This window comes from Carassius gibelio, chromosome A23 (genome assembly GCF_023724105.1).
Source record: "Carassius gibelio isolate Cgi1373 ecotype wild population from Czech Republic chromosome A23, carGib1.2-hapl.c, whole genome shotgun sequence".
Lineage (NCBI taxonomy): Eukaryota > Metazoa > Chordata > Actinopteri > Cypriniformes > Cyprinidae > Carassius > Carassius gibelio.
In genome coordinates this window covers 7,990,183-8,017,614 of record NC_068393.1, presented here as the reverse complement: position 1 = coordinate 8,017,614, position 27,432 = coordinate 7,990,183, and the positions used below count along the sequence as shown (strand labels likewise).

The 27,432-nt window shown below is 36.1% G+C and overlaps 1 protein-coding gene across 2 annotated transcripts in view; it reads right to left on the bottom strand.

The window, feature by feature from the left end:
• The window catches only part of LOC127944665 (zinc finger protein 512B), a 62,184-nt gene that overhangs the window by 11,574 nt on the left and 23,178 nt on the right, over window positions 1-27,432 (bottom strand). For both annotated transcript variants that reach the window (XM_052540776.1, XM_052540775.1), the window contains exons 3-13: window positions 18,111-18,190; window positions 17,744-17,872; window positions 16,733-16,941; window positions 16,283-16,494; window positions 13,871-13,942; window positions 11,597-11,731; window positions 10,080-10,207; window positions 7,908-7,997; window positions 5,171-5,269; window positions 1,059-1,247; window positions 578-928 (exon numbers count right to left, since the gene is read on the bottom strand). In XM_052540776.1, coding sequence (XP_052396736.1) covers window positions 578-928; window positions 1,059-1,247; window positions 5,171-5,269; window positions 7,908-7,997; window positions 10,080-10,207; window positions 11,597-11,731; window positions 13,871-13,942; window positions 16,283-16,494; window positions 16,733-16,941; window positions 17,744-17,872; window positions 18,111-18,190 — 1,694 coding nt within the window. The remainder of the gene's footprint in view (window positions 1-577; window positions 929-1,058; window positions 1,248-5,170; window positions 5,270-7,907; window positions 7,998-10,079; window positions 10,208-11,596; window positions 11,732-13,870; window positions 13,943-16,282; window positions 16,495-16,732; window positions 16,942-17,743; window positions 17,873-18,110; window positions 18,191-27,432) is intronic.

Genomic DNA, 27,432 nt, shown 5'->3' with positions numbered 1-27,432 from the left:
TAACAGTTTACGCGATCTTGCTCTTGATTTTATTATTTGTATAATTTTATTATTATTATTTTTTTGCCGCTAAGCAAATATATCAAACATCCGCGCGGTAAGAGCATCTACGGTAATTCACGTTGGCCAAAACACACAAGGAAATAAAATATCACCGGCAATCAAAGACATTCCCATTCGGACGGGATTAGTTTTCTCAGAAGATCACTGAGTTTGCTGAAAAGCGGTAGGTAATTTGCTCTGGAATTATCACAGAGGTTGTTTGAGAAAAACACAGACGTGGCAGATTCGGATGGGATTAAAATCACCAACTACGTCTGTGAAACACAGATTTCTCTAACGACCCCCTGTAAAACTAGTCCCGTCCGAATAGGGCTATAGTTTCACTGAGTGAGTCATTCATTCATTCAAACGATTCATTTTTTTTCCATAATTAATCACATTAAATTGACACATTAAATCAACAGCCCTAATATTTTCATATAGTCCTATAAATACTGCTAAAAACAAATATCACATATTTTGATAATTATATAATTTTCACAAATGTATAGTTTTAGCTTCAACACTGCTGTACCCTCTTGATGTCTGGTACAAGGTCATCTTTGATGCGTCGTTTGGTGCCCCAGTCTTTGGCCAGCTCGTCCTCTGCGATCTCCTGCAGGTGGAACACTGCCACCTGAGCAGAGCGCCGGCGCACCCTGCCACTGGGCGTCCTCTCCAAATCGAGCAGTTCCTCCATCTCTGTTTTCTCCTCCTTCCTCTCCTCCATCTTCTCCACTGGCTCGTCTACTCTCTCCTTTGACTTCTCTATGCCCTTCTTCTGCACAGGCTCTTCCTGTTCCTCTTTTTCCTCCTCCTCCTCCTCGTCCTCCTCCAGCACATCCTCATCTCTACTGTCTTCCTGTTTCCAGTACTCAGCTGTGAGCTAAATGGGGTGATAAAACAGACATTTAAATACATCTGGATTAATTACTTATCAATAACATGACACTGCTTTTGACATTTTCCACATGACATCAGATCACTAGGCATGTAGTGTGGCTGTGTAAACTCACTGAGTGTGTGGACAGGGCAGTTACTCGGTGCTCGGTGCGCAGGTGGTAGTCACGGCCAGCTTTTGAGCGATAGGTCTTACCACAGTGCTGGCACAGGAAGACAGGCTTATGTCTGTCTGGCAGCTCTCTGCCACAGCGTTTCCGATGATACTGATAACTCATCAGACTGGAAAAATGAGCTGAACAGCCCTGTTTGACAGAGAATCAAACATACTTCATTAATTCACTCATTGATCTGTGGGCTGACAGTCTGTGTACAGTGTTCATTTGAAGGGGCCTGTTTGTTAACACGAACTACATTTACATACTTGGTGACAAATATGTTTCTTTACACATAGTAATTGGAACCAAGACAGAAAGAAAGAAAGACAGACAGACAGAGTCAGACAGACAGATAGATACCGTCAGATAGATACAGACAAACAAATACAGATAGACACATACATATAGACATAGATAGATAGACAGACAGACAGACAGACAGATAGATAGATAGATAGATAGATAGATAGATAGATAGATAGATAGATAGATAGATAGATAGATAGATAGATAGATAGTAGGGTTGTAAAGATACGCTTATTCGTACTGAACCGTTCGGTACAAGGCTTTTGGTTTGGTACGCGGTACGCATTACGTACCGAATGGTTCGTTGGACTAATTAATTATATTTGAAAAAAAAAAAAGAAAGAAGTATAATGATATGCATTCAACAAGGTAGCCCAATAACCCAAACAACGTAACAGGCAACCACCCTGACAACCCCGAAGAAGAAAAAAGCACCAACTTACAGACCAGAAATAGAAGATCCTCCAATAACCAACAGGTCTGGTGTTTGGGTGCACTTTGGATTCCCTGTAAGCCATGGTGATGTCAAGAGAGTGGTGGATAAAAAAACAACGGTATGTCGCATCTACATGACAATACGGTACACCAGCGGGAATAATAAAAATAAAAAAACACCAGCGGGAATACTTGAAACATGTCAACTCATTTACGCCGACATCACCTTAGTGCGTCAGTATCTGAGAAAAGACGAAAAAAAGGAGAAACATACACGCAACAAACTATCCCCGCAGCATTTAGGCAAACATTTCCAACGGATTCAAACAGGGCAAAAGACATCACCACAGCGATTGGTAGGCTACATTTACGTCACATTTACATTATAGCCGCGGATATGAGACCTTACTATATACCATTCATTCTATCATGACCATTATAGCTTACAGGGAATCCAAAGTGCACCCAAACACCAGACCTGTTGGTTACTGGAGGATCTTCTTCTTCTGGTCTGTTAAACACATTAGCCATTTTGCAACGAGCCTTCAGCGCGTACTGAGTGAGCGAGTGCCTATAGTGGAAAACGCAGGTTTTAAGAACATGCTTAATGTAATTGAGCCCCGTTACAATATTCCTTCACGAGCCCATTTCAGCCAGACCGTAATTCCCGCTTTGTTCCAAAAAACATAAGCCCTATAGAGAACCAATTGTGCAAAAACACACTCAATATAAAGAGTTATAGAGTTCCATGTAAAAAGTTACATCTTTGTATTTGTTCATAACTACTACAACAATATAACATTTTCATTTTTTTTTTATAAGGAGCTGTTTTTGTTTTATACAATATGCTGCTAAGAAAATACCATAGAAGATGGGTAAAGAATAGCTCCATCATTGTTCAATGTAAAAAAAAACAAAAAAAAAACATACTTTGTTAGTTTTAATAAATAAAACATTTTTTAAACATCAAGGAAATTTATCTGCCAATTTTTTTCATTTTGCTGTATCTAAAACGTACCGAACCGAACCGAACCGTGATGCCAGTGCATCGTATCGAACCGAACCGTGAATTTTGTGAATCGTTACACCCCTAATAGATAGATAGATAGATAGATAGACAGACAGATTGAGAGATAGCCCAAGATAGACAGACAGACAGGCAGACAGACATATACATACATACACACACACACACACACACACACACACACAGATAGACAGACATATACATACACAGACAGATACAGACAGACAGATACAAACAGACAGACAGATACTTACAGACAGATACATACAGACAGACAAAGACAGACAGATACAGACAGACAGACAGATACAGACAGACAGATACAGACAGACAGATACTTACAGACAGACACATACAGACAAAGACAGACAGATACAGACAGACAGACAGATACAGACAGACAGATACAGACAGTCAGACAGACAGACAGACATACAAATAGATACAGACAGACAGATACATACATACACACACACAGACATATACATACACAGACAGATACAGACAGACAGATACATACAGACAGATACAGACAGACAGATACATACAGACAGATACAGACAAACAGATACATACAGACAGATACATACAGACAGACAGATACAGACAGACAGATACAGACTGACAGATACAGACAGATACATACAGACAGACAGATACAGACTGACAGATACAGACTGACAGATACAGACAGACAGATACATACAGACAGATACAAACTGACAGATACAGACTGACAGATACAGACAGACAGATACAGACAGATACATACAGACAGATACAGACTGACAGATACAGACAGACAGATACATACAGACAGATACATACAGACAGACAGATACAGACAGACAGATACAGACTGACAGATACAGACAGACAGATACAGACAGATACATACAGACAGACAGATACAGACAGACAGATACTTACAGACAGATACATATAGACAGACAAAGACAGACAGATACAGACAGACAGACAGATACAGACAGACAGATACAGACAGTCAGACAGACAGACAGACATACAAATAGATACAGACAGACAGATACATACATACACACACACAGACATATACATACACAGACAGATACAGACAGACAGATACATACATACACACACACAGACATATACATACACAGACAGATACAGACAGACAGATACATGCAGACAGATACAGACTGACAGATACAGACAGACAGATACATACAGAGAGATACATACAGACAGACAGATACAGACAGATACATACAGACAGACAGATACAGACAGACAGATACTTACAGACAGATACATACAGACAGACAAAGACAGACAGATACAGACAGTCAGACAGACAGACAGACATACAAATAGATACAGACAGACAGATAGATACTGTCAGACAGATAGATACAGACAGACAGATAGATACAGTCAGACAGACAGATACAGATAGACAGATACAGACAGACAGATAGATACAGTCAGACAGATACATACAGAGATTCAGACAGACAGATAACGACAGACAGACAGACAGACAGACAGACAGACAAATAGATACAGACAGACAGACAGATAGATAGATAGATAGATAGATAGATAGATAGATAGATAGATAGATAGATAGATAGATAGATAGATAGATAGATAGATAGATAGATAGATAGATAGATAGATAGATAGATAGATAGATACAGACAGCCAGTGTTATCTAGGGAGACAGACAGACGGTAGGCAGGCACCAGTGACAAATTCCTACCTCACTGGTACATTTGATTTGGCCCATCTGTTTGAGGATGCAGCGTAGCCTAGGACACTGTATGTAACATTAAACACTCTTCTGCTGCATATACTGTACACATACAACTCCACTAGTTTATTAATGATATTAAAGTGCTATAGTTACAGTTTTGTTTTTCAACCAGGTGCCTTTTTTTCTCCTGTGGAGTCCCCTGGTAAGATGAAGTGATCTTAATTTGATTAAATGTACTCCCACACAACTTAAAAGTATATTTTAAAATATGTACTGGCTGGTTACATCATTTTAATTAAATAAAAGGCCACTTAAGTGAGTTAGATAACGACAGACAGACAGACAGACAGACAGACAAATAGATACAGACAGACAGACAGACAGACAGACAGATAGATAGATAGATAGATAGATAGATAGATAGATAGATAGATAGATAGATAGATAGATAGATAGATAGATAGATAGATAGATAGATAGATAGATAGATAGATAGATACAGACAGCCAGTGTCATCTAGGGAGACAGACAGACGCTAGGCAGGCACCAGTGACAAATTCCTACCTCACTGGTACATTTGATTTGGCCCATCTGTTTGAGAATGCAGCGTAGCCTCTCTCTCTCCTCCTGCTCCTCCTCAGACACATTTTCACTCACCGAGGGCTTACAAATGGGAAACAAATACAAAGCAACATATTAGTGTCTTTCCAGAAACTCTTCCTCATGCCTTTACAACAGTGCATTTCCAATCACTGCTTTCTGAAAGCCAGATCCCTGGCACTCTTCAAAATCTTTATAGAGGAGCATTTCCTCAAGGCGTCTTAGCAGCATATTTTACAACACTGTATTTGGCCTGTTAAAGACATCAGCAGGGGAAATGAGACATAAGAGACCAAACTAAACAGGATGCTAGACACCTCAACACACAACATCTGGGGGAGAACGCTAAGACTGTTAAACCAAAATATGTCAGTGCTAACAACCAGAGGCACTTAAAACACAGATTTACTAAGGGGGCGGTATTGGCCTACTTGTAATCAAATTAAAGTTAAATACACAAATACTTGTTTTTCTGAATAAATCAAGCAGTATAGATAAAATCATAAAAATCATAAAATCATGTGTATGTTTTGATTCAAAAGTCAGAATCTATAGCTTACATGAATAACAATCACAAACATGACACTTGTAAATTAAATGATTTAACATATAACGATTTATTCATTAATATATACATTTGTTTTTCAAATGGATTATGAAAACTTAAATACAAGTAATTTTTTCTTTTGCTTTAGACCATCTTTTAATGTTAAATCCACAAATAAAATGTTTCTTTGAGTCTGAAAAAACAACAACAAAAGAGAGATTGATTTTATCATAGTTATTTTCAAGGCTTTCAAGTACTAACCAAAACGAAAAAAATAAAAATAAATAAAATATATACCGGTATCGGCTATCAGCCAAAATGATTTGAAAAACACTGGCATATCCGATTATGCCAAAAATCTTATGCCGTGCATCTCTATTGTTTTGTTTCTATTTTCAGGCCAAGTGTACTCTAACTTTTACTTCAGTCAAGAATGTTCATTTTGGTGAATCACAATTTTTTTGGAGTATTTTGTTTTCAACTACCTCAAAAAACCTGTATCACATTATACACTTGTCATTCTCTTCCTGACAAAGTGGGCGGATCTTGGCAAGATTAAGCTGCAATGTGGCCCAGACCTTATGCTGATTCTCAAATGTTTGGCTCAGTGACACTCAGCACCTGGCTCAAATACCAAATCACAAACCTAAATGCACATCTTCATTAATGTTTTATACTGTTTCTGAGACATTTGGTTGTGCATAATTTAACACATTTCATTGGAAATATTGTTTGCAGCTAATGCTTGAGCCTGGCAGATGGAGCTTACATCCTCATGGCCCTCTTTAACCACCATTTCTCTCTCATGTTTTTACACTAAACCTCAAAAGGGTCACAAGGGACACCATCATCATTATGGGATGTGCCATTCCTATTTAGACATTGGCTGAATTGGACTGGAAAAAAAAAACTGATGAACCTTACTCCTAATGCAGATTACCATGATTTACCGTGGAGAAGATTACTGGACGGAAAAATGTTAATAGTTTAGGAATATTGAGGAAATTATTTCTGTACAGAAATAAGGCTGGGTGAACAATAGACAATCATTACAGTTGAAATAGACTGTTTTAAAAGGCATTACTAGACACGAGCTAGACCTTTTCCCATATGTGCAGTTAATGGTTAGAACCTAATGGATGCTTTAGGTCTTAAAGTGATGCTGGAGTATAGAGATGGTGTCAGATATAATAGAGATTAGAGGCCGATGTGGATGCAGGGCAGCTGCTGGTCCCAGAAGAGGACACTGTATGTAACATTAAACACTCTTCTGCTGCATATACTGTACACATACAACTCCACTAGTTTATTAATGATATTAAAGTGCTATAGTTACAGTTTTGTTTTTCAACCAGGTGCCTTTTTTCTCCTGTGGAGTCCCCTGGTAAGATGAAGTGATCTTAATTTGATTAAATGTTCTCCCACACAACTTAAAAGTATATTTTAAAATATGTACTGGCTGGTAACATCATTTTAATTAAATAAAAGGCCACTTAAGTGAGTTTTGATGTTTTGACTAAAATACTAAAGCACAATTTTTACTGTAGTGTGTTTTTTCATTAAAAACAAACAAACTACAATTTCAACATGCAATTACCGAAATATTTTAATAAATGACACAAGTTTAGAAATACATTACATAAAAGTTTACTTTAGTTTAGCACAAATGCTTGTCAGAAAATTTGGCAGTACACTTTAACCATATTTCAAAGACAAGTACACAATTTAATATGAAATTACATGTGAAGACGTACTTAAAAAGAGAGCATTGCATTTAATATAAATTTAAATAATGTACATTTTAATTGAATTGTAAATAAAATGCAATAAGGTTTATTAAAACATAACATTTGGTCCACACGTTCCTTTAAAATATATTTTTTTCCACAATAATTAGTACTCTTTATGCTAAAGTGTAATGGCTCAGATTGAAGAGAAAGAACAACACTTTTTAAGAGTCTGAACTTTTCATTTATATTCAGAAAAGCTGGTCTTAAAGGTTATGCAATTTTAATTGTTTAAATGATTTATACATTGTATTTCAATTCATATTTTCATCATTTTTGACATCTATGAGATAAGCCCTGCTATAGATCTGCAGTTAATTTGTATTTTTAAAAAAATAAGTAAATGTGTCCTGGCACCGCCGCTCACCTTAATGTGGTCAGCCATGCTGTGGTAATTGAGTCCAGCTTTTGATCGGAACTGTTTCTGACACTGCTGACATTTGAGAGCGTCCCGCAGCTACAAGAAAAAGACCAGACTTTATGAGATCCACCTCAAATATCATGAAAACATGCTTATAAATGTGACATTTTATATTCGATATACCAGTTACAATGATGTAAACGGTTTCCTAATAATGTACAAATAAAGCATTTGTAGGATTATTCCACTGAAAGCATACAAACACTCCCTACCAGCTCCACATAACAACTGTGAGAGCTTACAATAGGGTGAATGTAAATGATTTGAACAAATTCAAGGCCTATTCACAAAATTTTACCACAAAGCAACTGTCTTCATTCAGCAACAAAGAAACCTTTTTTTTTTCTTTATTTTGTGAAAATTAACTTGCTGATCGTCTATGATGCCCAAAGAATGGTCTGAAGCTTGAGTGATCAATAAGATACAAGATCTGGGTTTTCAGGCAGACGTGAAACATGCAGTCCTATCGACCTATTGGCAGAGACAAAATTCATTTGACGACAATTATTGACACTGAAGCGAGTGAATATATGATGCAGGATTCACTTTCTAGGTATGTGAAAATTGTACAATGCCAAGTAAAAATTAGCTTTTGTTCCATGAACACTTTGGGGCAAAAATCAGAGGACAATTTCTGTCCACAATTATCTTTTTTGAGTTTTTGAAAAAAAAAAAAAAGAAAGTATCTTAAGCTCACAAATCTGCATTTATTAAATACAGAAACTGATATTTTTTTTACAATTTAAAATAATAGTTTTCTATTTGAATACATTTTAAAATGTGACTTATTCCTGTGATGACATGATCTTTCAAAAATCATTCTTATATGATGATATGCAGCTCAAGAAACCTTTCTTATTATTATCAATGTTGAAAAGAGTTATGCTGCTTCTTTTGTAAAATTATAAATGTTATTACTGGCACTTGATCAATTTAATGCATCCTTGCAGAATATAAATGATTTATTTCTGCATTGACATTAACAAAAACACAAATGAGAAAATAAGGTCAATAATTATAATTTTAATGAATTTCCTTTGCCATAAAATGTCTTCTCTCTTAATGGCCATCACAGCCATCATTGATTTCCCACAGGGCTGAGGAAGAGGCCTAGGAATCTACAACTACTTGTGACCCCACCATAATGCAGCTGATCGATTTCCCCTTTAATAGACATGTCATCATTTTTATAGAGTTATGCTATACACTTGGCTGGCAGTATAATACTCAACTCCAAATGCACACAAAGCAGGGCCACTCACAGACGCCCAATCAATAAAGTGGCCTTAATGGCTCCCTCTGGCCCCATGCACCAGGTCCTAAGAGAGAGGTGTCTAATTGCACGCCTGAAACATTCTCCTCTCCGCTTTCACTGCCATTTGGCTGTATAAATAACAGAGAGAGAGTTTGATTCCCTCGCTTTCATTCTGTCATTCTTTGGGCCTCATTCACAAAATGCAAGCAGAACAAATTTCTGTGAAGATCACTCATAAATCCGTTCTTACATAAACCAACCCCCAATGAACTCGGTACGACAATTTATGTATGAATGTTTTTACATATGATTTACAGTCAGAAATTCTTTCTGCTTGAGTTTCATAAAAAAGGCCTTGTCCTTCTTCATATGGAAGAGCTTGAGCACATCTGCCACTTTACGTTTGATGTGTTTAGAAAACTGAGACAGATGTTGTCTTCTTTGGAGGAGCGAGGTTGTAAGAAGAGTCCTAATGGGACGATTGGGTTATCCTACAAGACCTTAGAATGAGGGAATTGCGGTCAACATCCTAAGAAAGGTAAACAAGTTTCTCAAACAGGGACCGATGTGTTTGATTAAAGAATAAAGTAAGTAATTCTGTGGCACCTACAAAATAATGACTGTTTTCAAATAGGTTTCCTGAACACTTTGCTTGCTTGCTAACTGATAAACAAACAGATCTCAATGTAAACTCCATTGGCTGGGCTTGTTATTGGTATGCCCAAAACAACCTTATCTTCAACCTTATCTTCACAAATCTGTCCATTGAGAATGCTGAGAGTAATTTATAAAATAACGTGTTACTCTAAGACTACGCTAGTGCTGTGATAATGACAATAGTGCATTTCAGGTTGACCTCTGACCTTCTGACAGATCTCCATGTGCTTCTTGAGTCCATGGACAGTCTTGCGAGTGACAACAGAGCAGGTGGGACAGACCACTTCCCCTCTCTCAGAGATAGTGTTCTGCCACTGGGCTTCAGCAGGGGGAACTGAGACAGAAAGATTAAGACAATACACATTGAATGAAAATTACATTAAAGGAAGTTACACCAATGTTTAAAAGTTTGGGGTCGACAAGGTTTTTTAAAGGGGTCATATGATGCGATTTCAATTTTTCCTTTCTCTTTGGAGTGTTACAAGCTCTTGGTGCATGAAGAAGATCTGTAAAGTTGCAAAGACTAAAGTTTCAAATACAGAGAGATATTCTTCATCAAAGTTAAGACTCAGCCACACACCCCTAAAACACCTCGTTTAAACACGCCCCCACATGTCTACATCACTATGTGGAAATATTTGCGTAATGTCGCACAAATGTTCACGCAAAAAAGAAGGCGTGGTTTCAGTAACCGCAGTTAATGTTGAAGCAGTCATGTCAGGGAGATGCTATGTGTGTATCTAGGAGAAAGCAAAAGCACTTTATTTGTTCTTCTGAAAGTAGATGCGTTTAGACATCTTTAAGATTACTTTCAACAGAACAGCAACGCATTTTATGGACACACGACTCTGTTCCTCTTTCAGGCTTGTACTGATGGTTAAACTAAGGACATTTATTAACTGTCTTAACATTTATTTTGAAAGATGAAGCTCGCGATTATGAAAAAGGGGTGTTACATTTCATACGAGTGCTTGCGGTGTTCGATTTTCGATTTTAGGAGAGACAGGACATAAAGGACCTACAATAATGCACAGTATTTGAAAAATAATTAGTTTTTTTAACATTAAAGCATGTCAACATATTCTGTTATACCAAATACACAAAATAATGATCTTTTAAAAAAGCATCTTATAACCCCTTTAATGTTTTTTAAAGACGTCTCTTATGCTCACATAACTACACTTATTCTATAAAAAAAACTTTTCACTTTCAAATGAATAATACAAATCGTTATATTGTTACTACTGTTTTCATGAATGTATTTTAAAATGCTATTTATTGTTTATTCTATAATTTTCAGCATCATTACTCCAGTCATCAGAGTCGCATGATCCTGTTATTATCAATGCTGAAAACAGTTTTTTGCTGCTTAATATTTTTGTGGAAACCATGATAAAAAAAATAATAAAATATCAGGATTTTCTGATCAATAGAAAGTTAGGGCGGGAAAATAGAAAGAAAAGCATATTTTGTAATTTTACAATTTAATTAACTGACAATTTTAATTAATTTACATATTTTTTACTTTAACATTACTAGAGTGCCATTAGGTTGAATATCATATGCATTACATAAATTTTGGGGGGTTTTAACTTTATTTCATAATAGTACTATTTAATTGACTTGTACTTTTATTATACTATTTTGTACCATTTTGCTTTATTTGATCTATTTTGCACTGCTTTATCATGCACACATGCAGGCAGAGCGGAGAGAGAGAGACCTGAAATGATAGCAGCGGTTTCTTTTCTGGAGGGAGCTTGACCTGACTGCTTCTTCTGGGACTCCTCAGTGAACAGAGCCCCTTCCGCCCTCTTCATCCGACCTGCTTTCAACTTCTCCTCCACCTTATTCATTCCTGTACAACACATAACAACTTACATTCAGGGAAAGCAGAGACCTCACAAGTCACAAAAATAAAAGTATGACAAGAAACAACAACAACAACAAACAAAAGAGAAATGAAGAAATGAGACTATCTTTAAGGCATGTCATAAAGCATGAAGCAAGGTCTGATGTAAACATTTAGTTTGTAATAGTTCCGTCCCATTGGGACATTTGGTGCAGCTGCGCTTCTGGGCTTAGTGGGCCCCAAGACGCAGCTCCACCTCTGGGCTTAGTGGGTGTTGTGGTGCAGCTTGACCTCTGGGCCCCGTGGGCCTTGTGCAGGGTCCTGTTTGATAAACCTGCAACTGACCCATAACTGCAGTTATTAACAAGACACCCGATTCGTTATTCAAAAGCAACACCAATTTAATTAGTGTATCTGACCCAAACTGTTTGTAATAAAATGACCATGACCAGAAACGCACCCACGTTAAATCTTCTACATGAGGTAGACAGAACCCATTTATTTTCTCATGTAGAAACACAATCCAACATTTCAAAAATAATAATAAAAAGAATCCTTGTATAAAAAATATAAAACTATTGCATATATCATGTGAACAATCTATTTGGAACAAATTGTGGATACCAGTGGCATATCTACGAGAGGACCTAGGGGGTCTAGGGCCCCTCATTTACATGCAACCCAACCAGGATTTCTGATTGCTTTAAGTGAAAAAATGAAGGAATTGCTGATTTATAACTCCGAGAGACTGACGAATTAAAATGCTGCATGGTAAATGCAGTGGCTGTTTTTAAACTAATTGGTGTGATAATGTCACGTGCTGTTCATAACCTAAACTCTTGTCATCTTTTTGCGTGTGAGTTCAACAGTCACACAAAGTTCAATATTACAATTTATCAAGAAATCACGCGAAGCGAGAAAGAGTAAGTTTGCCATCTACGTCTGTACCATCACAAACATTTTATCAGTGAAGAGTTGCTTTTCTCCAAAATGGTACAATGAATTCACATGGCTTGAACATAGTTTGACAAATAATGCTATGTGGTGGACACACAATATAGCCTGCACGTATCAAACGGATAACATAATCGGAGAATATTTGTTTTCTGTTTGAACTGGTTCATTATTAAAGCATTTCTATAGAGATATTTCTCATGTCTGTGAAGCACGTCGGTTCATTTCTGACGCGCTCAAGTTCACAGGGATCGAGACAGCAGAAATAGTATCCTGTTTGGTTTCATTATTTTACAGCGCACAACGTTTTGTTGTTATTGTGAGTGTACACGAACAAATGTAGACCCTTAACAGTTTCGAATGATGTAATTATTCTTGTCTGTTTGACCAAAAAGTATTTTCCCCCCGGCGCTTCCAAGTTAACTGTCATGCGGTACAAGCACACAGCCATCCAGCCTCCACGCTCTGCACAAACACTTGAAAATGCACACATTTAATATAAAGCGGTTCCCTCATTTTCTGATGAGCACCCCTTAAAATTCAAATTCTGTGCCTGTCACCAAATTCGACCCGCTCCCAAATATTAGTGGTTCACCCGTCAGGTACCCATCTGCATGCAGGACTCTGCTTTGTGGTGCAACTCCAGCTCAAGGCTCAGTGGGTTGCATTTCTGTGCTCTGTGTGTCCCAGCAGTATGTGTACTTATTTAGTCATTTACCAATGCTGTTATGAAATATTTACAGATTTTTCTATTTGATGTTGATTGATGTGCCATACAACTTGACTGACTGATTCAGTTTTATACATATGGACGGCACACTGTGTTTATTTTTATGGCTACAAATATATAAATCCCCCTCAAAATTAAATCCAGAGGGCAAATATTGGCCCTTAATAAAAAATGCTGTTTACTGGCTGGAAGAACAGATGAGAGGATAGGAAGAGTGATTTTACCAACTCACTGTCTGGATTAAAATTATAACAGCTTTAAAAAGGAACATAATAATCCATCTCACATAAAAATGCAAAAAGTAAAGGTTCGAAATAAGACTTTAGCAATAATAATTCCCTTTTTGATGAAGAATATCATCATTACTAATTAAAATGAATTCAGACTTTGAGAACAACAGAAGTCATGATAAGTCTCCATCATTTAATAAAACGGTGTATGAGCGTGTGTGTTTGGGGTACCTTTCAAACCGAATGTTCCTGAAATAGACGGCTGCTCCCCGGTGAACTTCTTTGGAGTTTTCTGCTTCCTCCCTGGCTCAAATGAGAAGAACAACATCAAGAGGTCAAACATCTCAATAACACGGCAAAGAGCTGCATTCACGGTTGCTCTATGACAACATGCAGTCCTAAACAACAACTCTCATGAGCTTCAGCTCTAATGAAGCTCAAACTTCAGCACAGCGGAGGTGAATAAGCACCTGCTGCGGTTCCTCCGGTGGAGAAACTGACACAGCTTCATGAACCAGTCACGGGAGTAGAGAGCAGATATGTAACGTGTCTCTGTTTGCATGTGTATATGTGTTTGCATGGTCTTTGATTGTCAGCTTATGTCACACAAACACAGCTGCTCTAGCGCATTTTTCCTGATATTTCAGACATGGACACACACACACACACACACACACTGTCCTCAGCCCTGGATCTGGCGTGGAACAACAAACGATGGGATCGTGTACACAAACAAAGACATTAAATAGTGGACTCACAGCATGAGCCACGCCGACATCTCGACAGACTGCGTCTCTGCCAGGCACAGACAGAGACAGCAGCCACCACCAGCTACCAGAGAGAGTTAATGAGCAGCAGCCTTCAGACGGATCTAACACAGAGAACTTACACACTGCTGCTTAAAGAGCCAGGCCACCATTTCCTACTAAAATCAATGAGGGCATTCTGGGACGTCTTAATGAGAACTGTTATAGCAATTTTGAGACCGAACCTTGGAAATTGTATTACAGAAAGTATAGAGTACTGTGCACTTCATCCTTTTGAGGTGGAATTACTTTTCTAGATGATGGACCTCTGTTTATGCATTATTTACATGATAGTTTGCAGAATGTTTCATCACTTAGAGTGAAAATGTGAAACATTCTATTTTTCTAACATTCAATTCAATCAAACAAACTATTTGAGATTCGACCAGCAGTTCATATTTCTCACATTGTCCCACAAATTATCTGACTTTATTTTGACTATATGACTATATTTTCAGTGCAAACAACACCAAAATAAAAATAAATGAATAAATAAATAGCATTTAATTGCAAATGTTTTATTTTTAAATTAATTATTTGAAATAAATTATAAAAAAAACATTCATTATTTATTATACATTTTTACACAGTAAAGTATGTTAAATTACGTGTTTGCCCACATTTTAACTGGCAACAACACAAACAAATATATATATATATATATATATATATATATATATATATATATATATATAAAACAATATATATATGTATATATATATATATATGTATATATATATATATATATGTATATATATATATATATATATATATATATATATATATATATATATATATATGTATATATATATATATATATATATATATATATATATGTATATATATATGTATATATGTATATATATATGTATATATGTATATGTATATATATATATATATATATATATATATATATATATATATATATATATATATATATATATATATATATATAAAACTATTTAACTGAATTAAAATTTATGTTATTTTTACATGTTAAATGTTAAATGTGTTATTTTTATATTTATCATTTAATTCCAAAAGATTAAAAAACATGATTTTATTATAATTGTTTTGTAAGAGATAAAATAAAACTATAGGATGCAGGTTTTTGCCCACATTTTCAATGGAAACAACACAAATAGAAATAAAAAAAAGAAATTAAATTGTAAATGTATTTTAAATCTAAATCATATATTTTAATGTATCACATAATAATTCTGCTATGTATTAATTATTATTTTTAAATATTTATTATACATTTTTACATGTGCACAGTATATACAGTAGAGTTACTTTTTGTAAAGAAATTTAAAGAACATACATTTTGATGAACAAAAAAATATTTAAACTTTACAAAGATTTATTATAAAAGTTATAAATTATAGATTATATAGGAAAATTCAAGGCAACAGTAAAATTGTAAGCACCTGGTGGAAAATGATGGCGTACATAGACCTAAAACATTGGCGATCTTCTATCACTTGTTTGTAAGTATGCTATCACAAGTCATCCTGTCTATAACTGTCACTTTATGTAGCTGGAAAAAAAAACAAAAACTAAAACTGACAAGCAGAATTCACATTCCTATGTCACAGAAAACCAAATGTTATAAAAATGCTTGTACATGATGTTACTGGCCACAAAGTCTCCCACACCGGCCCCTGGCCAGCGGGCCAAACTTACTGTACTGTAGTAGTACCATGGTACTGATTGATTAGAATATCAATGCATTACGGTATTACATATGGTACTATTGTAATATTATGGTATTACCATGGCCACGTGTTTCAGAGCTGATATGCGCAGCATCAATCTCAGTGTGTAGCATTCTTACTGTGCTTCATTCTCTCAGGGTCCTCCTCAGGGAAGGGTGGGGGTAAACTGCCCCCCTCGCTCTCACTGCCCCCAGTGTCTACAGACGTCCCCTGCTGCTGTCTCCTGTCCAGCCTCAGGGGGGCGCACTCCCCATTCTGTGAGGGCCGAGACACCTCCTGGGTCTTCTTCACCTTGAAAATGGTGGGTGATGGAGGGCTGTTCTCCATGGGCCTGAGAGGGAGCACAGGGAACACAGGCTATTTAATTCAATCCACAGAGGACTGGTGCTATAGTAACACAAGAGGACTTCATCTGGAATCTAAAGATGGCAGTGTGGAAAACAAGTCATGTCCTGAAGCGATTTTTGTTGTGTGTGACTAAAGTCAAAACTGCCGCAGAAATTCATCATGCTAAAAAAGATTCCAATAAGTGACAAGGCGGTCAGTGAAAGGACACTGAACTTTCACACCTTTTTTTGGCATTTCCCTTCGCAGGGCTTTTCTGTTGTTTGGGTTCGGAATTGGGATCAGATTTGGTGTCCGAGGTGACCCCGGACTTGTTCTCCATGGGGACCCTTTCTGGGTGGTTCCACAGCTTGTGCTTCTGAAGACGCACCTTGGTGGCAAACACAGCCTCACAGTACGGGCAGCTGTGACTCAGCTTCTCTGCGATGGTCGCCTGAACGCCACACACACACACACACACACACACACACACAAAGCCAGGTCAGGTTCCACATTATATTATGTTATGTTATGTTATGTTATGTTATGTTATGTTATGTTATATCGTATCGTATCGTATCATATTATATTTTTCTTCAGTGGTAATTGGAATGGTAATTAGAAAAATTTTAGAATGATTTCTGAAGGATCACGTGATACTGAAGACTGCAGTAATGATGCTGGAAATTCAATTCTGAAAATAATTACATTTTAAAATATATTTAAATAGAAAAAAGTTATATTCAATTGTAATAAAATTTCACAATATAATTTTTTTACTGTATTTTTTTAACCAAATACATGCAGCCTTGGACATAAGAGACATTCCTTTAAAAACATTTTTACAAAGCTTACTAATTGCAAATTTTTTGAGTGATAGTTATTATTTATTTATTATAAACAATATATTTATAAAAAATATATTTATAATATATTTGTAAAAGGGAATCATTTAGGATAGACTTTTTAAATTGTTGTGCTTTGCACAGAAGTTGTCTATAAATAAATTCTCTGTAATAGACACCAAAAACAAAAAACAACTTACATTTCCTGTCAAAAAAAAAAAATCAACTGTTAGACCTCAATTTATCTGGCAGACATGATCCTAAACCAGGCTTAATTTTATAGGGCTGCTCAAGACTCATATAACCCACAGACTATCTGATTTTAAATTAACGTAGTTCTGTTCATCCATATTAATAAATGAGTGTTGGTTGCATTCATGATTGTGTATTGAAAGACTGTGGAGTTTTTACCCCTTGGCATCGCTGATAGTGATATTTAAGTCCGTAAATACTGGGGAATTCCAACCAGCAGCCTGAGCATGGACATTTCACCCTGGAACGACTCTTAAATTCCTCTTTCCACTGAACCATCATATGTGCCTAGGGCAAAGAAACACACACACACACACAAACAAACACAAGAGCTATTAGAAACTATTACAATCAATTCACTTATACACAGGCCTCTGTGAGATGTTCTTTCTCCAAATACAACAGTTGAAAGTAGTTTGGAAAGTCCCTTTACTCATTTCACAACTGGCATAAAAAATCACCCAAAATCCCAATCTGGCGTAGCCCTTCATCACGGTCCAAAATGGATATTTAAAGCTTTACTCACGGGAATAATGCGCAGCTCCTGCACCTCCACGCGAGGGCGTCCTTTCTTCTTACCCTCGGATTTCTCATTATAGGAGGAACCTGATGAACATGAACATTTCCAACCCATGTTAATAATGTAAATAATTAATAATGTGATGTTTTCCATTACATATCGTACACTTTTATTGTGATAAATAAATTGTAGTAAAGCAAAATAATAATAAAAAAAACACAACATAATTTCATTCATACCCATTTTTCTAACATTTATTATTAGCACATTTATTATTATTTGCTGTTGACTTTATTACATTAACATTGCCCATCATTGAATTACTTTTGGCAAGATTTTTGAAATACTGCATTATCTACAACAGTTATCTAATACAATTCCTATATACTGTACATAGGCTCAATTAAATATAAACATGTCTTGGCAGTTTACAACAAAAAGGTAAAAGCAGGTGACATTTATTTGAAAGAAATATTGCACAGGCACTTTTAAAGCAAGATGTTTCACAAAATAAAAAAAGTATATATATATATTTCATATATATAATATGTGATTACTTTGCTAGGGAACCTGTTTTCTGAGTTGTGACTTTAGTGTCCAGAAGTGTCCAAAAACCATAGGTTATAATGGAAAGAAAACTTTTGTTTTGAAAAGAGTTTTTTACATTTTGAAAATCATAAACCTGTTATTCGTTGGAATAATATGCACTGATGAAAAAAATGGGGCCATTCTGATTTCATGGTGGCTTTTGTGGAATTCCAATCTCATCCTGACCTCTTTAATACACATTGATTCTATCAAAGACGAACCATTAACCTTATTTTAGATTAATGATTTGCAAAGAAACTCCCCTTAACACCTCACATCACCTCATATGTTCAAGACATACCCGTGGTGACTTTAGTGGGGCTGAAAGAACATTTAGAGACACAGTCAATTGCAGATGCTTTCTGCGTACAAATTCTGCATTGTGGTGTAGTGGCATTGCTTATTTCATGCAAGTCCCAGAAGAATGAAAAATGATAGCATGTGATGGTTTTCTGGTTAGCGGAGGTCACGGAAGGTTGCTGCAAATCTATACGAATGCTGGCAAGGTCAAAACATTGAGCAAATGGCAGATAATTACACACTAATACTCCACAGAGGCCCGCTGGCTTATGGCTGCTAAGCAACTATATAACAAGGACACTTACAAAGTGGCTTCAGACAAATTGTCGGCAGTGTGTGTATGTGTGTGTGTGTAAATGAGAGTGATAAAGGCCGTTTACAGACTAGAGTAAATGAACCATTAATCAGCATGTCTTTGACGTTAACACTAGGAGGATACACTCCTTGAGTTAAAGGAATAGAGTAGTGCATGAGTCAAGACTCCATATTCCATGTGTTCTGAAGACATACAATAGGCTTGTGTGATGAATATACTGAAATTTAATAATCATCTTAAATCATATATATAGCTGTTTTAATTGAATTAGCTACACCCCACAAGATGTTGCAATGGAATTTAAATTGGAATGACGGGAAGACTGAATTGCAACTCAAAAATGTTTTTTCAAAAAACATTTGGTCTCCTCAGCTAACCCATATTGTTATTCATTATACAGTGTCTCAAATGTTTCCCCTCTTACTCTTCTTCCTTTTTTTACCTTGTCATTTGAACTAGAACTTTCCCATCTTATTTACAAATCTTCTACGTTTACCTGATCCCATACCAACTCATCTGGTAAAAGCCTGTCTTCATTCTCTTTCTCCTCTTATAATAAACCATATTATTCACACCTCCCTTAGCTCCAACATTGTTCCATCACCTTTTAAAGTAGCTGCTATAACCCCAATTCTTAAGAAACCTGATGCATACCCTAACAATCTAAATAACTTCTGTCCCATTTCAAATCTTCCCTTTTATTTCCAAAATTCTCAAAAATAGTTGTAGCACAGGTCCATGCTCACCTTAGAAATAATAATTTGAGTGTTTTCAGTTAGGATTTCAATCTAAGCATGGCACGGAAACCACCCATGTGAGGGTAACTAATGATCTGTTAATGGCTGCTGATGGTAGGTCCTTTTCTATTCCTGTTCTGCTTGATTTGAGTGCAGCTTTTGATACCATCTCACACAATATTTTGTTGAACTGTTTATCCGCTATTGGTATCTGTGGTATTTCTCTCGCCTGTTTCACTTCATATTTTTCCAAATACACAGCTTGTACAACTAAAAACTTTTCAATCCCAACATTTTTATGTTAGCTGTGGTGTCCCCCAAGGTTCTGTCCTTGGTCCTCTATTGTTCCTAATTTATCTTTTCCCACTTGGTACTAGCTTTTCTAAATTTGGTATTAAATTCCACTGTTATGCTGATGATGCACAATTTTATGTATCTACAAAGCCTGGCTCAACTCTTCCACCTGTAAGTCTTACTGTCTTTATGAAATAAAAGTCTCTGCCAATTTTCTTCAAATTAATGGCAGTAAGACTGAAGTACTCGTTATAGGCACTAACTCTATTCTTTATAGAACTTTCAGCTTTTTATTATCCATTGACGGTTCCCTTTGTTTTTCTTTCCCGCCGCCAGGTTAGGAACTTGGGGGTCATCTTAGACAGAAATCTTCCATTTTAAGTCTACAGTACATCAATAGTGGTCTTTATACTTTCATCTTCGTAATATTGCTCGCCTCTTTACCAAACGAGCTTCTCCATAAACTCCAGGTGATTCAGAATACAGCTGCTCGTATCATAACCTGAGGTCCAGCTATACAATACAATACCCTATCTCTTCAACAGCTTCACTGGCTTTCCATCAAATTCTGTACTGAATTTAAAATTCTTCTCCTTGTTTATAAAACTTCATAACTTTGCTCCACCTTATCTTTCAGATCTCATACAGCCTCACACCCCTTCTCGAACTCTCTGGTCTTCTTTTTTGGGTCTCCTTCTTACACCACCAGCTCGTTTAAACATCATGTTAAAGAGCCTTTAGCCGCGCTGCCCCTCGCCTTTGGAATTTTCTCCTAGCTAAAATCTGTAATTCAGACTCATCATCTCAAATAAAAAAATTTAACTCAAAACTCACTTATTCAGAATAGCTTATACAACATGATTACTACCTGTTCTCAGGTCTAGCATTTTTTATTTAATTTTAATTTTATTGTCAGGTTTGTAACTACTGCTTCTCTTTTTCATGGTCCATTGACATTTTTATTTACTGTTATTGATTGTCATTTTATTTATTTCTCCTGATATATGATAACCTTGAGTAATCTGAAAGGCACCTTAAACAAAAAAGGAAATGGAGTGTAGCAATAGATCTGGAAGATCACGTTAGTCAAGCTAGCATCAGCTGACACTCATACACTGATTACACTCTGTATTTCTGTATTTGTATTTCTGGTAAATACTCTCTCTCTCTGGGTATGGACGGGCAGACTCCTTCACTGGAACACTTCTCTCGTTCACAATTAATCAGGTCCTCCATCTCAGCAGCCCTGGGACTCTCCACAGAAGTATGTGGGAGGGGGATAGAATGCTGCAAAGTGAAGAGGAGGGGGAGGAAGGGTGGGTCTGAGACCAGACAATGTGCTAATTACATGTCACCAGGTCCTGCAATCAGCCCTTATTCACACCCGAGCTGCAGCAGCGCCTACCTTTGCGTTTTTCTCTTCTTCCCACCGATGACCTCATTAAACAGAATGGCTACAGAGGGGCTGAGGATGCTGACCGAGGCCAGACCCTTTTTTGCATTAAGAACTAAATGAAATAAAATATGACCTACTGTTAATAAATGTCCCTGATCTTGCATTAAAATTATCAAATGTGACAGTAAAGACATTTACATTATTACAAAAGATTTCTGTTTCTAAATGCAGTTCTTTTAAACTTTCTAAGAATCTTGAGAATTAAAAGTATAAAGGTTTTCCACATAAAAATATTAAGCAGCACAACCATTTTCAACACTGATAATAATAATGAATGTTTCTTGAGCAGTAAATCAGCATATTAGAATGATTTCTGAAGGATCATGTGAAAATACAGCTTTGATCACAGGAATAAATTACATTTTAAAATATACTAAAACTGAAAACAGTCGTTTTAAACTCTAATTATATTTTACAATATTGCTGATTTTGCTGTATTTTTTTTTTTGCTGTATTAAATAAATGCAGCAGAAAAGAGTTCTTTATAAAACATCTTATAGACCATAAACTATATATACTATTTCATTTTAAATTTCAAACCAATGTTATGTAATAGCTTATTTAAAAAAGGGTAACAATTTATTTTACAGTGTCCTTGTTACATGTTACATGTACTAATTATAGAAATAACAATAAATTCTGATTAATTACATGCAACTAACTAAACAAACCATAATCCTAACCCCTAAAAATATAAGTGCATGCAATAAATAAACATTACTCAGTACTTAAATGTATAATCAGATGTTCACATATGTGGTCCGCAGGTCCGCATGCGCGACCAAAATAAAAAATGCGTAATATAAATATGTTCTGACAGCGCATTTCCGTACCAACACGGTTGACAGCTGTTAATGCACAATTACAATTTTAGATCACAAACTGTACTATATAAGTTTTATTTTCAACCTGAAACCATAAATGTAGGCTATGCCATGCCCTTTTCAAAGTACAATACAAAACTGTGACATTCATCCACTGACAACCTTTAATCAGCAGTGCTAAATCCGGAAGCGCGTATACTTGCCGGCAACCCGCCAAAATAAAAGCCTGCTGATTTTAAGTTTGAATAAGATGAAAACGCTTTTGTTTATTTATTTTCAGATGCTTTTTTCCAAAGCGACTTATTGGGGAACACATAAAGCGATTCTTCTTAAAGAAGCAAACAAACAAAGTAGTAGTAAATATTAGCATTTTATTTTTAAGTTCATTTACTATAAAATAAATGCATTTGTATTTAAGACTGCTTTTTATCACACACTATTATTTAGTTTATTTACTATTATTTAATTAAATAAATAAAGTGTAATAATATTATAACTATGTAATAATATTATCTCCATATACATCGGGAAGAAGGAGGCGGGAACCGGCGCACAATCAAAACATCATTTTAATATTCAAAATAAACACAAAACAGCACACCAGCCCCTCGCGGACGCCTGGTGCACGCAAATAAAAACCAAAACATAAAATAATGGCCCAGGCCTGGTCCTCTCTCGTCGCTCCAGTTTTATATCCTTCCATCTCCTACGTGGGACTCGAGACCGGCGGTGGGGCGCAGGTGTAGCTCATCTCCAATCATTACACCTGGCCTCACTCCTCGTTCCCACGCCTCTCGGCCCCGCCCCACTCGCCACAAACTATTATTAATAAATTTTTTATAGTTGCATTTAATTGGTCACGCTATACGCAGTGTGAGGACCAAACCAAATCTCCAGGTTCTCTTATGAGAACCAGGCTAAAAAAAAATATGTGCACCCCTGTGTATAATAACACTATAAGTCAAGTCAAGTCGTCACCTTTATTTATATAACACTTTAAACAAAACGATTTCCTCAAAGCAACTGAACAACATTCATTAGGAAAACAGCGTCAATAATGCAGATTGACAGTTAAAGGCAGTTCATCATTGAATTCAGTGATGTCATCTCTGTTCAGTTGAAATAGTGTTTGTGCATTTATTTGCAATCAAGTCAACGATATCGCTGTAGATGGAAGTGACACCAACTAAGCAAGCCAGAGGCGACAGTGGCAAGGAAGCGAAACTCCATCGGTTACAGAATGGAGAAAAAATTATAATAAGTAATGATAAGTATAAGTGATAAAATAAAGTATATCAAAGCACTAATACCCTTAAATAATTAAACTGGGTAATAATGTTAAAGTGTTAAACTGTTTGGTGAAGTCATCATCTCTTTCTTTTGTTTACGTTTGGTTCTGAAAAGCCTGAAGGTGTTTTAAAGAGATTAAGTAAATTAGATTCTTACTATTATTTGACCCAGAAAGCTCATGTTTGTGGAGGGATCTTTTCTTCATCAATACAAACACATTCCTGGGGCTTTTTTGTGGAGGTATCCCTGTTGGTTTTGTGGTTTTAGTCCTGTTGGATAAGGGATTAAACATAATCTTTGATCTCAGCTGAAGGAGGGCCAAAAAAGTCCATAACAAAAATATATGCTGTTTAAAGGAATGTTTGGGAAGCTTAAAGGAAGAGCCACGCTCGGGCTAGAGGCTATTGTGGGTGGATTTGAAAGCACACTATTTATGATAATGAGATTTACAGAGATCTGTTCGGGGCTAAATTAGGCTAAAGCACAGAAAGTTGCCTTCTTAATAGACATTGTATCAAGTGTGTGTATATATGTGTGTGTGTGTGTGTGTGTGTGTGTGTGAGTGAACACTACAGTACTTAAGACATAAGGAATAAAAACGCAGACACATTAGAATGACATGGGTGTTTTACTCTACTTTAGTAGAGTTTTCTGCTGAAATGAGGTGTGAATTTTAATTTCTGTCTGCAAATATTCAAGTCCTTCAGATAAAGAGCATAATTTTAAAAAATGTTGCTCTTGGGAAAGACATGTTTGTGTTGCTATGGGAATGAGAGCCATTTGTCTCAGTATATGTCAGGCCACTTCCAGTGAGTTTGTAACACACACATTACATGGAAAGATGTGCGCATTTCAATGCAAACTTTTTTATTACTGGTGTTTCCTAAGGCAGGCGCAAAATCCAGAACTCTTAATACTTCCTCCTGCACGGTTTGGTGCTATGGACATGAATGATATTTGTGTAGCTTGTTGAAATATTACTTTTCTAAGTGAATATACTTACAAATTTCACCTGGTGAAAGGTAATGAAAAAAAAAAAAAGATATGAAAACCGTCCTTAGACTTGCATTGAAGGAGGATAGAGAATAGAGTGGATAGAGTGATGACTTATTTTTGTAGGCCAACCCGTAAGTTAGCATTACTCCGATTCCCTTGAGAAAAAGCCAAATGGGTTTTTCCACTGCTTTTGGATTACTGCAGAAGAAAAGCTCTGTGACCAGCACAAGTTTATGATTCTCATGATTTATTCATTATGGTCATTTTCACAAATGAACACATACTTTATGATTTTTAAAGACTAGATACAATTGCAAGAAGTAAAAACCTAAAAGTATGCTATAAATGAACTTACACAACTTCAACATCATCACTAAAGTTTAGACAACTCTTTAGTCTTTATTTATAATCTAAAACTTGGGAAGTTTGAGTTAGAATAGGAATTATAAACATAATGAGGCAGTGAAAGTGGACTAGTGAGTAGATAAGTTCATCTGTTTGGTGTGATGAATCTCTATAGGTCGACCAATAAACAATAATTCACCAATAAACGTATTTGCTTTGGGACACTGGAAGCAGAAGTGCAAAGAACTCAATTGTTTCAGAGTTTTATGACTGCAGTGCCACATTTCAAAGACTTTCAAGTGGGCTCATTTGAATCCAACCGGCAAGTAAAATAAACTAGCAACTATCTAGTGCCCTGGTAACAATCCAGAACACCATAGTAATCTCATAGTTATGTATACACAGATTTTAAATTTGACTGCCTCAGACGCATCTTGGAACGGTCAATGCGTCGTCACTCACAGCAAAAAGCAATGAGTTTTCCAAGATGCTACACCATTGCACAACCTCTGGTTGTCACAACCACCAAGATTTAATTTCTGAAGAAATGGGATAAAACAAAACAACAACCCCCATCCCCACATTTCATTGTCAATTGTGATGTTTCACTTTAGCCATGTCAATTTGGTAGACATCGCACAACCCTAGCGGAGGGCTGTCCATGTCCATGAACTCATATGAAGCTGCCACAAGGGCAGCACAGAGGGACTGAGGCCAATCCTTCAACCTGAGCCCAAGAGATCAAAGGTGAAGAAGTCGTCTCTTTAACGACTCACCAACTCCCTGGAATGATAGTTATTCTGAATGGATCCATGTACTGTCGTAGATACATAGTACATATAGTTAATATAATATCAGATATAAGTATTAGAGCCCGACCGATATATCGGCCGGCCGATATTATCGGCCGATATGAGCTTATTGCATTTAAATCGGCATGAAACATGAGAAACAGAGTCTCATGCTTCACTCAAGTTATGAGTGTTGCATAGTTTGCCCACCAGAGGGAGCTCCGCATTTGCAGAGAGCCTGCAACTCCACTATAGAAGAAAGCGATCAGCCAAGCCACGGAGATGTACTGTTTTGACGCTTTTTTTTTTTTTTTTTACAGATTGTTTCAAAGCAGCTTTACAGACATAACAGGAGAATGTTGTAATAATATGGTTAAATATAAGTAGGTAATAGGTCATACCTATTGCTTGACAAATACAATATAGATATATATTGTATTTATATATATATTTCTCATTTTTGCCTATGTAGGAGATCCCTGTTTATTATAATTCTAATTCTAATGATGACATGAGTAATGATACATGGTGATATTATTAATACACATGCTTATTCTTTCTCTGTCTCTCTTTCTGCCCTACAGATACCTGAAAAAGGTGAATGCTGTAGCAGTAAAGTGTGGGACTACTTCTGCAAATACTTTAACTTTAGTATTATAATTTATTTACAGTACACACACAGACTGTTAAAACCAGTTTCAACTGGAAGAAAGTAAAAGTGTTAAATGTTTAAAATCAGACTGTTTTTTGATCATTAAAAAATATATACTTTTGATGTGCAATTGCTTAGTCATTGAGACCGTAATCTAAGGCTTTTTTTAAAAACATAAATCCCTTCTGGAAAATGATTTATACAGCCCACATACATAGAACAGGCAGATATTTTGCTATTGAATGTTGTGTAAGTGCAGTTTAAAGGAAATGGGTCTAATATCCAGTTTATTTTCAAAATTAAAATATCGGCTTATAAATCGGCTCTTTTCGAGTTAATATCGGTCGGGCTCTAATAATATATATATTTTTCTTTCTTTCATATGTGCTTATATGGGCTTCTTATATCATTTGGTGCTTTGGTGTCCTTTTGGAGTCCTTTTTTGTAAATATATCTACATTTAACTTGAAAAAATGCTTGCAGAAAATACAGATTGTTGAGAATAACCCTTCAATCTTTTTCAGAAAAAGGGTGTAATCAGATAAATAATTTTAATCTATTGACAGCCCTAATTTATATATATATGCATTTATATACCCCTAGAAATTTAAGATGTTGGGGCAAAAAAAAAATCGCCCTCTACAAGATTTTTCTAATAATGTCATAAGATAAGCAATATCACACGAACAGTGAGAGCAAAATCAGACGAGTGTTGTTTTTGTCCTTAATAGCTTGAGTG